Source organism: Saccostrea echinata, unplaced genomic scaffold (assembly GCF_033153115.1).
Source record: "Saccostrea echinata isolate AGI-Se365-2 ecotype Australia unplaced genomic scaffold, CSIRO_AGI_Sech_v1 ptg000030l, whole genome shotgun sequence".
NCBI classification, from domain to species: Eukaryota; Metazoa; Mollusca; class Bivalvia; order Ostreida; family Ostreidae; genus Saccostrea; species Saccostrea echinata.
Window position 1 is genome coordinate 21530815 of NW_026889779.1, and position 18242 is coordinate 21549056.

Below are 18242 nucleotides of genomic sequence, written 5' to 3' on the forward strand. Positions count from 1 at the left end.
CTAAAGGACAAAGGACAGAAGACGGACATAACAAACACTATATGCCCTGGCCATATTCATGCAAGCCAGGGCATAAAAATGTAGGTCATACGCGAACGGACTCATGCGAACAGGTAGATAGGGCAAACGTACCCGATACCCCTTGAAAAGGGGGGAGGATCTTTCATAACAACAACATTGGATCCTCTTTACCTAAGGATGCTCTTTTGCTAGTTATATTTTGATTAGCTTAATAAAGTATATAGCTGATTCAAGCTACATAGCTAAATCAAGAGACTGTGCTTGACCTGCTCAGGTGAGCTAAAAAACTTTTAAAATAAGTTCACAAAATGTTTACTTTTGTTAATTCTTCGTCAAGTAAATCACCCTCCTTTCGTTCCAAGTTTTCAATCTGTCTAAGTTTCTTTCTCAATTTCCTTATCTCCAAAGCTGCAGACGTTCTCGATGCCATGCCTAGCCATTTGACTCTCTGTGCATTGCTATGAAGAAAGCCCGAGCTGTTCCGCATAAGATTGCACGAGCTACTTTCTCTTTCCCAAACCGGAAGTCATTCAAATGTTTGCAAAACAACACAAAGCCTCCCATTTGTCATGATTTGATGATACGTAAATATAGTTCATATCCACAGGAACACAGATATGAAAATTTCCAATGAGTTTGTTTAAAAGAAAAGGTATATTCTGCTAATTTAAAAGATTTTGATTGAAAGAAAAGTATTCAAGGATAAGGGGTGGTTGTCAGCTGATATCGAATGACGATTGCCTAAATAAAACTTTGAAAGGAAAAAAGTTAATAAAGTGAAGATCCATTCTTCTTATTTATATTCAGAGACATTTTTGAAGCAATTTGCATAACTTAAAAAACAGAGAAATGTTTTCTGTCTGTTAGTAAAATGTTATGAAGGTGGATTTTGCTAGAGTTTGTGAAAGATTATAGCATTTCATACTGATCATCGCATCGATTGCTGTATAATTATAAATGTCTACCTCCCAGTAGTCGTTTCAAAGGATTCTTATTCCTCCTTTATTTTGTTCTAATCTTATTGATAAAGAAGGTGGTAGTATATTGAAGCATGCTGATTAATTACTTCCTATACCCAATGATTGAAAACTCTGCCGTGATACAGGTTATGTGTACTATGTTTATTACTATGATAGTATATCGTCAGAGGCTTTAAATTCATTATGGCCCTAGAGTCATGTCCCTTTTATTGTCTTTGAGTATCTCACAAGACTGTGTCCACTACTTCAACATGATCGTTAGAAAAATTTTATTTGGATTGCTTTTGTCATAATTTTTACAACTGCAGACAATTATAAAGTCAAAACAGGTAAAAAATATAGAGTCATCAACAAAATTTCATCTCACTTAGCATAAATCCTCTATTACTGCATACGTTCGACAAGAAAGTCGTATATTTTTTCTTATGACCTATTTCAAGTGTATAGGTGCTACTATACGCTTTGTTTACATTATGTCAACAGAAGTCATACATGTATATCCAAATTGGAATTTTTGGCGTTTATAATATCATTTCCGTTGAGGTCATGACCCTAGGAATGTTTTTCAAAATGTCCCAGGTAAACATCCATACTTTGAACGAGATGGAAACAGTCAATAAAAGTATGATTTTTCTAAACGATCAGTTCAATCAAAAGAAAAAAATGTTTATAACTAAGGTATGACTTACAAAATGAAACAGTATTTCAAATTTATTTACAAAACAGACACAACCAAATTAGGGTAACTACTCATGGACCTCAGAGGATATTACATAGGGAAACACATGTATCTAATTTGAGGAAACTACTCATTTTTTTTTTCCTTTGAAGCAAGGCAGCAATTGTGAGATAAAGAGATTTTAACATTTTCTCCTCAGGCCCTACTTCAGTTGAGATTGCACATCAAAATGATATCAAGCAAAACATCACAAAAGAACTATCATCATGTGTAAAGAGAATACAGCGAGAACAGCAGCTGAACTCAGATGGACTGATCCTCAGGTATATTAGCCCTATCTTTAACAGTTATGATCTTGGACAAGTATAATAGGAAAGTCTTTATTTGATGTAGGTGTATTTTGCTACAGATTAATAAATATATTTGCAAATGTAAGGAAGGCCCATTAATCTTTTGAGAAGTCTTTTTTTTTCTTTTCCCATGAATATTATAGAAGTGGTGTTTAAAGTGTCAATGGCTTCAATTCAACACTTTAATTTGTTTTTGAAGAACCTGATTTCTTAAAAGAAAGACACACATTAAATTTGTCATGAAATGGAATTTGTTTTATTTATGACAAGGTTAAATGTTGATACTTGAACTTTACAGCACTGATTCAGCAAATGCTATTTGTAACATTCTGGAGAGTATATTTCTTCATGGCTGCAAGCCACCAGTTTCCAAAAAGGTAACTGAAAGAGAATGCACCACTATTTTTAGGACAAAAGTAATTAAGTATTTTAATTGAATTCTTTGAACAAACAAAAAAAAAAATACATCCAAATTAACATAAAAAGGGGCCTTGTAAAGTGCTTCAGTACAAAAATATTCCATTTTCTTATTCATCAAATAAAATTGATTAAAAAATTGATTACTCGGTATTACAATACATGTATCTTTGTATGATATTACTGTTTGAACCACAATATCACAGTTATGTTTACTACATAAATTACAGATAGCAAATTACATTGGTATAAACCAGGGATATGAAAACGGAGCTCTACAACTTGTAAGTAAAAAAAAACATGTTTTCTGTTAAAAAGCTACTCTTAAGCTAGTATAGTATATTCAAATATCTTACTCTTGTGTCTGTGGAGCTAGAGGATTGAAGTAGAGAATGCCCTGATAAGCTTCATCTTAACAAACCAAGGGTTTCTGATCCACTACTCTCCTCACAAACCCTTGGCTTATCATGCTATCAAGAGTCGGGATTGTTTATGTCATGTGATCTCAAATCTTACTTCATACACAGCTTGGGTCTTTGACAGAAATAAAGGGCATATTCAAAAATTGAGGTATTTAAAGAATAATTAACAAGGAGGGATCAAACGATCTTTATTTGTTATTATGGGTGCAAATCTACATGTATATCTGCAACATAGATTACATATTACATTATGTGCACATCAACTTAATGTATGAATGACATGATAGCTATCTATAGAATGACATTATAGTTTACCTCTGGTTTTCATTCCTGAGACTACAGAGTCTAGATATATCCCAAACGGAGACAATGTCATATACAATAGCACTAGCTGATTGGTCAAATAATATCAATTATAAATTCCAGTCACAACAGGGAAAAATCCTGACTTTTAATAGCACAACAGACCAAGGATTTGTGAGGACAGTAGCGTATCAGGAACTCTTGGTTAGTAAAGATGGATCAGCTTTAGGTGTGACTATTTCAACCCTTTTATCAATAAATATACTACATGAAAACTATATGTATAATCATTTTAACTTTGCCAACCTATTAAGGTACATTGTAACTTCTGTTGTTTTTTTTCACAACTGTAACTATGCTGTATCTCGACTCAATGAATTCTGAAGTCTGAATGTGATGAATTGTACATGCAATATTCTTCGAATTTTTCATTAGATACTGTAAATCTTGTTTTATTTGAGAGAACTTTATTTTGGCATAATCATAAGATACTGTCTGCTCACAAAATTTTCATTCTCGCATATACCTTTATCACGACAATGTAGATGTTTTTATTATTAGAGATAACATGCACCAAATACCAGAATTAATGAAAATTTGTCTCACTTATGTATACAAATAACTTTCTTGTGAAAATAAGAGTCAGGAAAATGTGGTGATTTACAGTAATTTTATCATCAGAGATGGCTACAGAAAGTTTTTCTTTTTATTCTTATTTGTGTATTTATTGCTTTACTTTTCTAGAACTTCTGGTTGTTTTGTGAAAGATTTACTCACAGTGATGTAGTAGCTCAGCTGAAGAGATTGGCTCAAGTGAATACAGAGATTGGGCTGTGCAGAGTAAGTCAACTCGAAATGTAATTAAAAGACTTGAATATTTAATGTTCATTAGCTTACTGTGATCAATTAATTAATTCGATAATCATCATTGTATTTTCTGCCAGGCCTGGATCCGAGTGGCTCTCAATGATGGGTTAATGGAAAGCTATGTCAATGCCATGGTCGCAGACAGAAGATCTCTTGAGTGAGAAAATTTAATTCTGCCCATAATATGCATTGTTGTATATATATGTTTAAAGTTCAACCATCCAATTCTGTAGCAGGTACATTATTTATGAAATATATGTAAATGTACTTGATGAAAAGACTCCTTACTTTTTGTAGGTACTTTTATAGCAGTACATCATATTTTAGAGATCATGAACAACCAGGGATTTTTCTGTCTTACTTAAAAGGTATGCAAAAATAATTATAAGCAAATCTTAATCCCCCTATGTTATAAGTACATGTATTCTGTTAATTCATGTATACTAGCTATTGCATGTATTCTTCTATGCCTTTTCCTAATATCATGGTTGAGATTTACAAACTTATCAATCTAGTAAAGACTATAGTAAATGAATTGCCATACAATAATCAGAGTCTCCTTTTCTGTACCAGGATTGATGTCCTATGAGTTCCAGCTGTCCTACAACTCAAGTGTTCTCAATAACTGGCCTAATTCCTCGTTAGTTCTCGCAGGGCTGATTGATGCTGAGAACACACCTCTGCCTGTCATACACCCTAAGAGAGGTATAATAAACATCTTATTCTATCTGTATGTTTGTAGTTTATCAGCCATTCTCTTGGCTAATATAAATGTGAGTTTACCTGATTTACTTAGATAAACCTTCTTTGATTGTTTCTATAATGACTGATACATACTGATATCCAGTAAAACTCAGTTGTAATGAATTCCTGGAGACCTGGGAATTTGCTTTGCTATATCCATAATTTGTTATATCCGTTAAATGAATTCATTAAAGTATATATAGGGAATTTGCATATTCTTTGTAAATGTTTTTGTTATAGTACTGTATGACTACTGGATATGTTCAGGGAAGTATGAAATATAAAACTCATCCTCTGATGAATTGAATTTCAAATATAAATACACGTAATTACAAAAAGTTATGTCAGTTCAATATTTTAAAGTTTGAGATCTTTTGAAATTCATTTTAAAAGACTTAGATTCCCTTATTCCCTTATTTTATTTTTTAACCTCTACAGGACACAAAATCAGTTCGCTAAAGACATGTATCCAGTAATTCACTTTATCAGATGTCATTATGACTGTAAAATTCTACATTAAGGAACTGTAAAGAATTTTGCTTGGGATAAAAAATAAACTTTGCTATATCCATAAATTTGTTTTCTCTGTCGTTCTAAATGAATTTTACTGTACTTGTAATTTGTATAAACGTTGTATAGCATTTCTTAATTTGAAATGATTATACCTTTAGGTAAATAAACTATTTTAATATGTCAAATTCTTAAAAAATGATTTTGAATACATAAGCTTCAGGAAAACCTGAGATAGAACAGAGGGAGGAAGAGGTTGAGACTATAAATCCTGTCAACAGACAAAAGGTACGGACGAAAAAAAGAACTAGTTTGGATGATGGAGGGTTATCTCCCCTCCCACAGGGAAGATCAGTGTCTGAGTACAGTTCAGAGCTGACACAGGAGGATGTGGACAAAATTCGTGGAATGAAGCCTAGAAATAAATCTAGGTCAGAATGTTCCAGTTCTAGTCGAGTTTCCTGCCCTGATCCTGTTAAATACAACAGGAACCCTGCATCATATGTAACAGATCATGTAAATGACAGTGAGCCCATGTTTGATGATGATGATGAAGCAGGTGCTCTTTCTAAGGACAGTGGTAGTCACAATACTACAGTCAAACAAAATGATGAAAGAATTGATCAAATGTCTCCCAGTGTTAACCTTCCCTCAGACTCAGAGCTGAGTTCACCTGGAAAACCTTCATTAAATGATCCAAGCTCCTATGGGGAACTGAGTTACTCAAGTGCTTCTGGTGAGCTCGTAGACTGTAAGGACTTAGAGGAGGATAGTTACTGTGATACTGATGGATCAGGACTTCATATAAGTCCTCTAGAAATGAATGGATATGAGGATATCCATGAATGTCTTGAGGAATCTAAAGATACTCAGAGTGAGCATGAAAAAACACAGCCTGTGTTGATCTCAGAAAACAAAGCTAGTGAAATAATACTGAGCCCTCAACAGCAAGATTTTGTGAATGAAAGAATTTTAGAGGATATTCTCAACACAGAACTCAGTAGTCCCAGTGATAAGAGAGACCATGTTACCAGTGATTCCTCATATGATAACAGTAAAGATGATTCATTGGATGAGAAGGCAAAAGCAAGGAAAAGGTCAAAGGGTAAAAAGGAGAACCTGAAGCCAGAGTTTAATGTGGCACCAAGGGACATAGTTCAGCCTCAGCTGTCCCCAGCCGTAGCTGACGCAATAGAGACAACGATGATGGACCAAACTACAAAAAAGAGGTTCTCTGTCGGGAATGAGGAGGACGAGGATTTTTCTTCTTCTCCAAGGCGACCTAGATCAGGTGCTTTATCTGTTTGTCTAGAGCCAGAAAATAATGGTAAGTGAGAATGGTGAGGCAACCACTTTGTATAGACAATTCCATATAGTAAATTAGTAACTTTTGTATATCTGTCCAAAACAAAATTGGAAAAAAAAAACAAAATAATCCAGATTAAATGGCTCTACAAGTAAAGATTCCAAAAAATTATAAATGTATTAAGCTTTAAAATATAGAAGGGGGTATTTGATTCACCTGTAATTGATATTTTCAGATGGAGTTGGAATATCTTCACCTCCAAGTGTAGGAAACAGTCTTGGTGCTCGGAGTGGGTGGTCATCAGATTTTGAACAACCTGTACGGCCAACTACGATTGCTACAATGCCAGTCAGAAATAAATGTAAGGATCACAAACAAATCTAAACTAATTTTCTGTACTTTCTGCAAATCACTTGAAATATGACCATTTTACAGATGTGTAACAAGTGTTTATGTGATCTCCTAGGTGAGATATTTTTTTTTTTAGCTTAGGCAACATCCTTCCCTATTTCTATCAGACAGTAGCTTCTAACACTCAGTTTTTATTTCAGGATATTTTTGTACAACTGAAATCAATACTTCCTCAAAGAGGAAGGATCCTGATTTTAATCTCTCTATTCCAAATTTGCCAGTACATGTATATATTTCTAGTTACAGACCACCATCTTTTATCTTTTTATTTTCAGCTGAGAGTTTTAACTCTCTGCTGAAAAACTACACACCTTCCAGCCAGGTTGCCTCGCCTACTATGGAGGATGTGCTTCAAGAACTTCCAGAATACAGCAACATCTCCTCATCATCACCACAGGTGGATCTAACATTTTCCACATCTCAGGTAAGCTCCAGTCTATCTATATATATTTTTATGCCCTGTCATGAGAATGGCCGGGGCGTATAGTGTTTGTCATGTCTATCATCCATCCTTCTGTCTGTCCTTCCATAAAACTTTGCATATAATTCAGTTTCTAAGAAACTATTCAAGATATTTTTATCAAACTTCAAATGCTGATACATATTGATAAGAGCTATTCAACTGCATCAACATTTATTTACCTTGACCTTTCTTTTGACCTTGACCACACATTTAAAAAAATTGTTTAACACATTTTCAAAGAAATTATTCATATTTTTATCAAACCATATATGCTGATACATATTGGTGAGAGCTTTTCAACTGCATCAACATTTTTTTTTACCTTGACATTTCCTTTGACCTTGACCTCACTTTCCAAAAATCTGTATTTCTTGAAAGAAACTTTTCAAGATATTTTCATCAAACCATACATGCTGATAGATATTTATGAGAGCTTTTTAACTGCATCAACACATTTGTTATTATTTTAATCTTGACCTTTCTTTTGACCTTGTTTTCACCTTTCTTAAATTTGTGTTTAGTCAAGTTCCCAAGAAACTATTCAGGATATTTTTATTAAACTTCATATGCTGGTATATAGTGATGAGAGTTGGTCGACTGAAAAAAAAAATGACCATGACCTTTCCTTTCATCTTGATCTCATTTTTCTTAAATTATTATTTGGCTCAGTTTCAAAGAAACTGTTTAAGATATTTTTATCAAACCTCATTTACTTATACATATTGATGAGATCTATTCAACTTCATCAACATTATTTGACCTTGACCTTTCCTTTGATCTTGACCTCACTTTTCTTTAATTTGTGTTTAGCTAAGTTTCAAAGAAACTTTTCAAACAAAAATTTATCACACCTTATGTGCAGATACATATTAGTGAAAACATTCTACTTCATCAACAATTTTTGACATTGACCTTGACCTCAGTTTTCTTAAATTTGTGCTTAGCTAAGTTTCAAAGACACTATTTAAGATAATTTATCAAACTTCATAAACTGATACATTTTGATGAAATCTATTCATTAGCTTCAACATTTTTTACCTGATCTTTCCTTTGATCTTGACTTCACTTAACTCAAATTTATGTTTAGCTCAGCTTAAAAAAACAAATCAAGATATCTTTATCAAACTTCATTTGCTGATATGTTTTGGTGAGTGCTATTGAACTTTTTTTATTATGATTTTTCCTTTGACCTTGACCTCACTTTTCATACATTTGCATTTAGCTCAGTTTCAAAGAAACTATCCAAGATTTTTTTTTATTGAAGCTTATGCACTGAAACATTTTTTGGTGAGAATTCATCAACTGTGCGCATTTTTATTTTATCTTGACCTTCCCAATGACCTTTGACTTCACTATTAATTGTGTATAAAACTCAGTTTTAAAGAAACTATTCAAGATATTTTTTATCAAACTTTGTACACTGATGCAAATTTTCATAATACATTACTAATGAACCCTGCCTGAGCAGGGCATTCATGTCCTATGGACAAATTTCTAGTTAAATCGTACATGTACAGAATACTACTGCATACCTTACTACCCTGGATATATGTGATGCTGCTGAATATTTAGAGAGATGGTTTATTGTATTTCACAAATGCATGTCCAAAAACTCCTCGTTATTTTTTCATTGTATGCATGCACAAATCCTGCTGGATTTTTTTTAAATATATATTTTATTTCATTCAAAATACTCTCTGCTGTGTAGGAAATAAAAGATTTTATTTCCTCATGTTGTTTTGAATGGCCCATTATGAAGTTGTGTCTTCCTAGTGTTTGATTGACAAATAACATTGAACATTCATTTAATGTTTTCCAGAAGAGCTTAGCATTCATTTTTTTTTTTTCATTAGGAAAACATTAAACATACCATATTTTTTTCTGTTTAGACCACACCGTGTAGACTGCATCAACAAAAAATAGTTCACTGTATTTTATTTTTATCAAATGAATAATACATGTACATGTATGTGACCACTGTTTAAAAATATTTTAATGAAAATCCGAAAATGAATAATTGCATGGTGATATTGACATGCTGATTGAATTCAGGAAGAAGATTACGAGATAGTCGGTGACCCAGAGTCAGAGGCCGCTGAAAGAGTGAGTGATCAGGGTGACACAGATGCTTGTTTACTAACCAGTCATTTTGCAGTTCTTCCTCTTTTGATTTTGTATTCTATTGCATGCTACAGATGTGTCTTTTCACTTCTTACTCATATTTGGCATAGAAAATTGTACAGTGGGTTATTTTAGCGGGGTGCTAATTTTGGCATTTTGATAGTAGCCCGCTAAAATTTTAGTCGCTAAAATATTCAGTACTCTTCTTAGTGTTCATCTTCAAAGAGTTAAAACCCTGTGTCTGCTAAAATAAATTACGCAAAAATTACTGGCATTACCTTTGAGCAGGCAAAATGCCAAATTTTATACCCACCAAGAAAACCCACTGTACAGTATATGGATGTTTCTTTTAACTGCAGATTACTGTGTAACTGCATGTATTTACTAGTTTACCATAGCTTAAAGTAAATGTTTAAATTATCAAATTTAAAATTTTTTTTTTTTTTTACATATTTCAGTTACATTGTATTCAAAAGCAGATACATGCAAGTTCATACCCCATAAACTATCAACATCATTTTCAATTAAAAAAAAAAAGAAATGAAAACAATGATTGTTTGGCCTTGATTTGATATTTGCACTGATATTAAATGGTTTGCTTGGTTGCTTGACAACATTTGTATTCATTTGTGATTTTCCAATGTACATGTATGAAATTTGATTAGCACATTAAGTTGATCGAAAATATTTACGAAGGAAGTTCATTTCTCTTTTGAAAATTAAGCACTTACAAAGTAGAAATATATAAGCACACAGAACAAAATTCTCACAATATTAATTAAGACTAGCTACCTTTTAATTGATTTTTGGCTGGTGATGATGTTAGATTTATCTACATTAGACATATTTCTAGTTTGTATAATGATTAACCAATTTTCTATCTATTTAGGAGGCTTTAAACACAAATGAAAAATCTAGTACAAAATGTGTAATTCATGGTAGATTTCTGTATATTCTTTCTTACAGCTAATTGTAGATCATTTTAACTGCATAGAACTAACATAGAATTAGAACTCTTTAGTGTACAGTGTAATTAGAGCTTTATTTATTTTTCAGAGTAGTTTATAATGTGTATTATAATACATGTATATATTTCTACAGAATATTTGGAAAGGGGAAATCAATGCCTATCACTGTAATCTGCCACTTTACTGTGGAGATTCAATAAAATATACAGCTTAATATTTACTAACTTCAGTCAGTACATACATGTATTTAGATTATTAAATATTCATCGGAGTTGTAAAGGTCTTCAAGCCTTTATAATTTGTTGGAGATGTGTGAGCATGTGAATGTTTCAAGCTGTGTTTTTTTATTTTTTTTATTTTAGCTCAACTGGTCAGAAACCAGAAGAGCTTATGCATTCTTCATCTGTCTGTTTGTCTGTCCATCTGTAAACAATTTTTAGCTCACCTCAACGAAGTTGGGGGAGCTTACATGTATGTAATACATGTACCCTCGGCGTCGGTGTCCCAGGTTTAAGTTTTTAGAGCAGATTTCTTTTCAAGTACTTCTATGCCCTATATTAATCAGAGGTGCATGGAGGATACTTCTAGTGTGTTTCATTGTTCCAGTCAAGGTTTCAGATGCTGCAATTTTAGCTAAAGAATGACCAAGTTAATGTTTTGGAGCAGGTTAAAGTTTTTGGAGCAGGTCTTGTTTCCAAGTAACTATAAGTCCTATGTTGACCAAACTTGTGTGGATGATACATCTAAAAATGCACACTACTGAACTTGCTTCAGATGCTGGATCTGACCTACATTTTCCGAATGAGTGACCAGGTTAAAGTTTTTGGAGTAGATCTCATTTCCAAGTAACTATAAGTCCTATGTTGACCAAACTTGCAAGGATGATGCATCTAAGGATTCACACTACTGGACTTGCTTTGGATGCTGGATCTGACCTACAATTTCCAGATGAGTGACCAGGTTAGATGAACTTTTTCAAACTTGCTTCGGATGCTGGATTTGACCTACTTTTTCTTGATGAGTTACTAGTTTAAAGTTATTAGAATAAGTCCATTCCCAAGTAGCTACAAGCCCTATCAGACCAAAATTGCATAAAATAATGTTGCATCTAGGGGTACACACTAATAGATTATTAGTTTAGTGTGGGATTGTGCCTTACTTAAAGACAACTTTTGTTGAGGTTAGCTCTGTAATCTCTGATTACCTATGTTGCAAAATGCTACTACTCATAAAGGTTTAATTGGTCCAATTTCAATGAGACTTGGTACACAAGTACTAATACATGTACTATTAAAGGTATTTAATTAATGCTGTTAATGTGTGTTTTGATGTTGACAAATGGTGTAGTTAATAAATCTAACAAATTCTTTCTATTCTTTCAAAACATCTCCTTCAGTTTTGGTCTTATAAGACTTTTTTATGCAAGTATTAGACTATACTAAGATGTATCTTTCTTTATTAAAAGTACAAACCAGTGGAGCTACAGTCTTTTTTGACACTTCTGGTTTAGTTGTTTATCGTGCATTTATATTATTTTTTAAAAGATCTTTTTTTAACATGTACTCAGACCTCATCATCAAAAATAAACATGAAAAAATACTTTACTAAGACTCCCCTCCCCCCCCCCCCCCCCCCCCCAAAAAAAAAGAAGATTTTGTCAACTTTAATGTGAATATGAAATTAATCCAAGAAAACTATTGCAGTATGTATGGTACATGTTTTCTTTTATAGAAAAGTTATGAGATGCTCTATTATGTGTGTCTGAAGTATGTATTTATTGTAGAATTTATTTAGACTTTAAAATTATACATGATTTACTTCACTAGGATTCTCAGAATCAGGCGTCTTTGCTTGGGGTGATAGCCAATGAGAAAGGATTAGATGCCCAGAATTACCAGTGTGGCAGCTGTAAAAGACCAATTGGGTTCAGTAAGTAACAAAGAAATTAAAGATTTTGTTATTTCTCCTAGACAAAGAGATTAACAATATTGTTATTTCTCCTAGACAAAGAGATTAAAGATATTGTTATTTCTTCTAGACAAAGAGATTGACAATATTGTTATTTCTCCTAGACAAAGATATTTAAGATATTGTTATTTCTTCTAGGCAAAGAGATTAACAATATTGTTATTTCTCCTAGACAGAGATTAAAGATATTGTTATTTCTCCTAAGCAAAGAGATTAACAATATTGTTAAATTTCTCCTAGAAACTAAATATTGTGATGGTTAGAATCCTGTCAGGTTTTGCTGATACTGTAAAAAACAAATATATTTGATTCTATATGTTGGGACTTTGGGAGCCCAAAATGATGCAAAAGTATCTGTCCAACATACATGTTTATCAAAAAAATGTTTACAGAGTCTGAGTTTCAAAGTCAATGAGACATAAATGGAGCAAAATCCCCCCCCCTTTCCCTTCTGATTTTCAAATTTGTAAAGTAAGGAAAAGATGATCCTGGATCCCCCTCTAGAAAACACCATGGACCCCCTGGTAAAATGTTAGGCAGGTCATTGATAAACTTGTATATGAAGGAAAGCAACTTGCCCTACACCCCCAACCCCACCCCCTTCCATGAAATAGGGTTAAGGTTTGGACAAAATGTACAGTTTTTTTTTTACTTGTCAATAAAATTCTGAGATTTTTTCAATGGATATGGAACCCCTACTCCCTGGAAAAAAATCCTTGATCTTTTAATACTTTTCTTTGCATAATTATTCTCTCACATTTGCATTACAAATATGGTCAAACTTGTCTAATGCATCCACCACTGGTTCTAAAGAAATTGGCAGGATTAGACAACATTCTGGATTAGACAACATTTTAAGCAAATGAATTTACTGAAAGGGACTTTATGTTTACATCGTATTAGGCAAGATTTCAGAATATAAAAAATCCAGATCAGACAAGTTTTGCTGTATAACTTTTAACATGTACATGTATTTTGTTTAGTTTATGGAAAACCTCGGGTTTGTACATTTGATGGGAAGTATTACTGCTTCGAGTGTCATGAAAATGAGGAGTATTACATTCCAGCCTTCATCATTCATAACTGGGACTTCAGGAAACATATAGGTATCATTCATTTAAATCTATACCTGTGTAATATACTGCATCAGATCCTAGAGTTTCATCATTTTTTGATCTCCACAAAAAATCATGAAATCATGCTACCTGTTCATTTATTCAAATTAATAAACATGCCCAGTACATGTTCTGTTTGCTGTAAAATTAATTCAGAACTACTGCTGAAAATCATAAAACTTTAAAAAAGAAAGTCTGGAATTTGCAAGGAATTGTTTCATATCCATATACTGTACTTTATAAATCAGTGTCCAAGAAGTCCCTGACCTTCCTACAAGACATTGAGGATCATTCCATCATTGATGTTTATGTTGTGAACCCCAGATTGTATGAACATATCAAAGAAATGGACCAGCTACAGGTTTGACTTTTTATAAGTACACCAAGAACAATTATTGTTACTAAGAATAGTATTAATTGGTAGCCAGAAAAAGCAAGCCGAAGGACAAGTCTAATTTTCCTGTTACATTCTGTAAAAGATGATACATGTGTAATTGAAAATACTTTATATATGAAGCATCTTTAACAGATTTTAAGGAAACAAAATTCTGTACAAAGATGATATGTGTTAATTTTGTGTACTTGAAAAAAATGTTCAATATATAACATCTTTAATAGGTTTTAAGGAAACAACTTTGCCATTTGAAGACCTACTTATTCACTTGTAAACAGTCAACTGCAGATGAATTCAGAAAGAGCATGTGGCCAAAGGAATACTTATATGAGGGCATTCATACTTACACATTAGCTGTGAGTGAAAAATGAAGTGAATTAATCATATTTTTGATTTGCAGATTGTTAATTGTTACATTAGCTTTGAATTCAAAATGAAGTGTTTATATTGATAAACTAAATGCCATTTTCTTCACAGGATCTGCTACAAGTGCCCTCAGGACAGCTGATACAAAGTCTGAAAAAGTCCATCAAGTTTGCCACTAAGCATGTGTATGAGTGCCCTCTGTGTAGTGGTAAAGGGTTCATCTGTGAGCTCTGTCACAACCCCAAGGTCATTTATCCATTCCAGACAGATAACACTATCAGGGTAGGTGTTTCAAAGTTATTCCCCTTTATACAGACTCTTTAAAGGATTGCACAATTAATTATTTCCTTAAAATAGATACTTTACTCTTGCAGTGAAACCTGTACAATGAATTTATTGGTTATATTCAGTAAAGAAGAGTCTCTATATCCTCTACATAGAGAGACAGTCAACATAATTGATATCAGCTCCTCCGAAAAATATTGACGGTCATTTAATTTTTACTAGTGACTGGCGAAGAGAGTTTTTCCATGATATTATTGATTTTGATTAGTAGATTCATTTATTGTGATGATACCGTTGCAACTTCCAAAAAACATAACATCACAAAAAAAAATCCAAGTAACACAACCATCACAACTTGAAGATTCACTTGCGCTACAATCAATGTGCAGGATAATGCATATAGCCATTGAATACAAATGAGTTGCTGAATTTCAATGAATGAAATCAAAATACTATTTTATTGATTTGTTTTGTATTCATATAACAAAAAAAATTACTGATTGTGAATATATTTATACTCTGCTCCACATAGGGCAATATTTCATCCCTTGGAGGCTAACATAATCAATGTTGCCCTCAACCCTAGTCAATACCTGTATGATATCACATTATAGTTGTATTGTAGAATAAATGTTTCATATAAAGCTTCCTGTTTTAAAATTTCAGTGTCCAAAGTGTAAGTCAGTGTTCCACAAAGCCTGCAAGTCAGACTCCAAGTCTTGTCCCAAATGTGCCCGGAGAAGCAAGAGAAAATCACAAACGGGGGATTGCCTGGAAACCCCTGATATCCATGACTATGCTTTTACTCCTCAACTTGTCACTTGACAGGAATTTCCTATCATTTTTGATCACCATGCTGGTATCTGGCCAAGAAAATTATACATGAATCAGCTGACATTTTTTGTAAATTTAATACTCGATCATTTTATAGCCATCACTCAAAGACATACCTTAGTATGCCAATATTTCAATGAAAAATTATTTTAGAAACGAATCTACAGTGCCTTTTAACAATTTTGTATATTTTAAAATACCTGTGGTGTTTTATTGTACGTATTTTTCATAGAAAATTTTAAATGAGTACATGTATTTTAAAAGTTGAATCAGCTTTAATCTAAATCATTCAAGTATGTTCAGTTTTAAAATATTTAATGTATCTTATAAACAAGCTACATGAAGAGTTCTGTCTTTGTCCCAATTATGCTTGGTTTGGGGGAAAATAAGGCAGCAATGTTGATAGTACAATTGAAGATAAAATTGAAGGGACAATATTAATTTACAAATCTTTACACAAATATGGAGTCTATGAAGTTACTCGTTAGAATAAATTTGGGTAAACTTATGATTTTATTTGTGCAGAACAAAGCTAATATTGTATTGGTACTCCTGTAAACAATTCTTTTTTTGTCATTTTATTGAAAATAAATGTTTATGTCGTTTTAGTATAAAAGTATTGTGTTTCTAATTTTTCAGGCTTTTTTTCTTTTTTTTTTTTTTTTTTTTACTGTGAAAGACAAAGTAAATGCGAGGTGAAACATCTGAGGAAGGATGTTTTTTTTTAAACCAGAAGTCTCTGATGAAGGAAGAGAAAAGAAGCACTTGGACTTGAAACTTTCCAAAATCAATAACTAGAACAGTGGCTTATATTCCATATAGGCAAAAAGGCTGTAGCCTACACATAATTTTCTCAAAGTATAAAAACATGAAAAAAGGGGGGGAAAATCTAGCTGGAAAAGATTTTCAGAAGTCAATGCAGATGATATTGATGGATGCAGAAAATTTCAAAATTGTGATGAAAGGTAACCTCCATTTATTTTAAAACCCTATTTTATTTGCTTCCATTTCATATATAAAATCATGCGATTTTCGGGAATCCTCCTCCTAAAGGGGGATGGGATTCAGCTCTAAAAGCTCATTTGAACTTTTCGACTTCAAATTAGCCTACAATTGAAGAGAAAGGAATATACGCCACTGTAGAATAATAATCCTTGGTTTAGTCTCTTTTTGTGGCAAAATTTATTGCAATCGGACTAAAACTGTAGGTGGAGTAGCCTTTAAAAGAATTGTATAGAAATTTGGATTTGTATCCATGGCAACTCTTCATCAAAATCAGAAACATATACAGAGAATTATGTATCACAGTGTAATCTACTTGTGTGCCAATTCATATTGAAATTAGACCAGAAAAGAAGGAGATGTAGCATTTTGAGTGTTATTCACTGAAATTTCTATTTTTAGTAACCATGGAAACACCGTTCATCAAAGTCAAAAACCAATATACCGAATTATGTATCTTTTCAATTTTCAGTAACCATGGCAATACTGTTGATTGAAATTAAAAACATGCACAGAATCATGAATTAAGTGCAATCTATTTGAGTGCCAAGTTATATTGAAATCAGATCAAAACTGTAGGAGGAGTAACATTTTGAAGGTATTTTATAGAAATTTCTATATTTAGTAACCATGGCAACACAGTTCATTGCAATCAAAAACTGAAAAACAGAATTAGGTATCTTAGTGCAGTTTATTTGTGTGCTAAGTAATTAAATTAAAATGTGACCAAAACTATAGGAAGATTAGCATTTCACAGAAATTTTTTTTTAAGTAACTATGGCAACACTATTCATCAAAATTCAATATGCAGAATAATGTATCTTAGTGCAGTCTATGTGTGTACCAAGGTATGTTGAAAGAAGACCAAAGCTGTTGGAGGAGTGGCCTTTTTGAATGTTTTTCAGAGAAAGTTTTATTTTCAGTAACCATGGCAACACTGTTGATCAAAATCAAATTTGATAAACAGAATCATGTAGTTTAGTGCAATCTACTAGTCTGCCAACTTATATTTAAATCAGACCAAAACTGCAGGAGGAGTACCTGGTAGTGCTTTGAATGTATTTCACAGAAATTTCATTTTTTAGAAACATTGGCAACACCATTCATCAAAATCAAAAACATAGACAGAATTATGTATTTTAGTGCAGTCTACTTGTATGTCAAGTTATACTGAAATCAGACCAAAACTGTTGGAGGAGTAGGGTTTTGAAAGTATTCCACAGCAATTTCTATTTTTAGAAACCATGGCAACACTGTTCATTGAAATCAAAAACCCATATTCAGAATTATGTTTCTAAGTACAGTCTACTTGTGCAGCAAGTTATATTGAAATAAGACCAAAACTGTAGGAGGAGTAGCAATTTGAAAAAAATTGTTGCCAGACAGACAGTTAGACAGATGGATGGACGATGGACACCTTTCTATCACATAAGCTCTTCTGGTCTCTGACCAGTAGAGCTAAAAAGGATAAAAAAAAATCATTCACAAGAGACAAAAGGCCCATGGACCACAATGCTCACCTGAGTCAATATGGCCCTACTGTTCTTCATCAGCAGATTTCTTCTCCTATATATTCATATGTAAAGCTTTGATCGCCTGTTCTAGCCATGCCCTACACCCAGGTGCCATGTTTTGAATAAAATTGAATCTATCTGAGGATGCTTCTATATTCATATGACTAATCATAGCTTTGCTGTTCTTCAAAACAGAATTTTA

The 18242-nt window shown here is 32.8% G+C and overlaps 2 protein-coding genes across 5 annotated transcripts in view; one reads left to right on the forward strand and one right to left on the reverse strand.

Moving 5' to 3' along the window:
- LOC133197526 (uncharacterized) overlaps positions 1 to 485 on the reverse strand; it is a 64406-nt gene extending 63921 nt beyond the window's left edge. For all 3 annotated transcript variants that reach the window (XM_061333607.1, XM_061333606.1, XM_061333605.1), the window contains exon 1: positions 338 to 485. In XM_061333607.1, coding sequence (XP_061189591.1) covers positions 338 to 451 — 114 coding nt within the window. In that variant the 5' untranslated portion in view covers positions 452 to 485. The remainder of the gene's footprint in view (positions 1 to 337) is intronic.
- An 81-nt stretch (positions 486 to 566) lies between these two features.
- Positions 567 to 16157, forward strand: LOC133197523 (pleckstrin homology domain-containing family M member 1-like). Of its 2 annotated transcripts, XM_061333601.1 has the most exons (18): positions 567 to 673; positions 1880 to 2003; positions 2329 to 2407; positions 2678 to 2731; positions 3917 to 4012; positions 4117 to 4196; positions 4337 to 4407; positions 4613 to 4744; positions 5511 to 6620; positions 6835 to 6960; positions 7286 to 7434; positions 9526 to 9576; positions 12389 to 12491; positions 13514 to 13636; positions 13894 to 14006; positions 14264 to 14395; positions 14517 to 14687; positions 15357 to 16157. In XM_061333601.1, the coding sequence occupies exons 1-18, from the start codon at positions 652 to 654 to the stop codon at positions 15513 to 15515; spliced, it is 2895 nt and encodes a 964-aa protein (XP_061189585.1). In that variant the 5' UTR covers positions 567 to 651; the 3' UTR covers positions 15516 to 16157. The 2 variants fall into 2 exon arrangements, with proteins under 2 accessions (XP_061189585.1, XP_061189586.1); XM_061333602.1 differs by lacking the exon at positions 9526 to 9576.
- The last annotated feature ends 2085 nt before the right edge of the window (positions 16158 to 18242 follow it).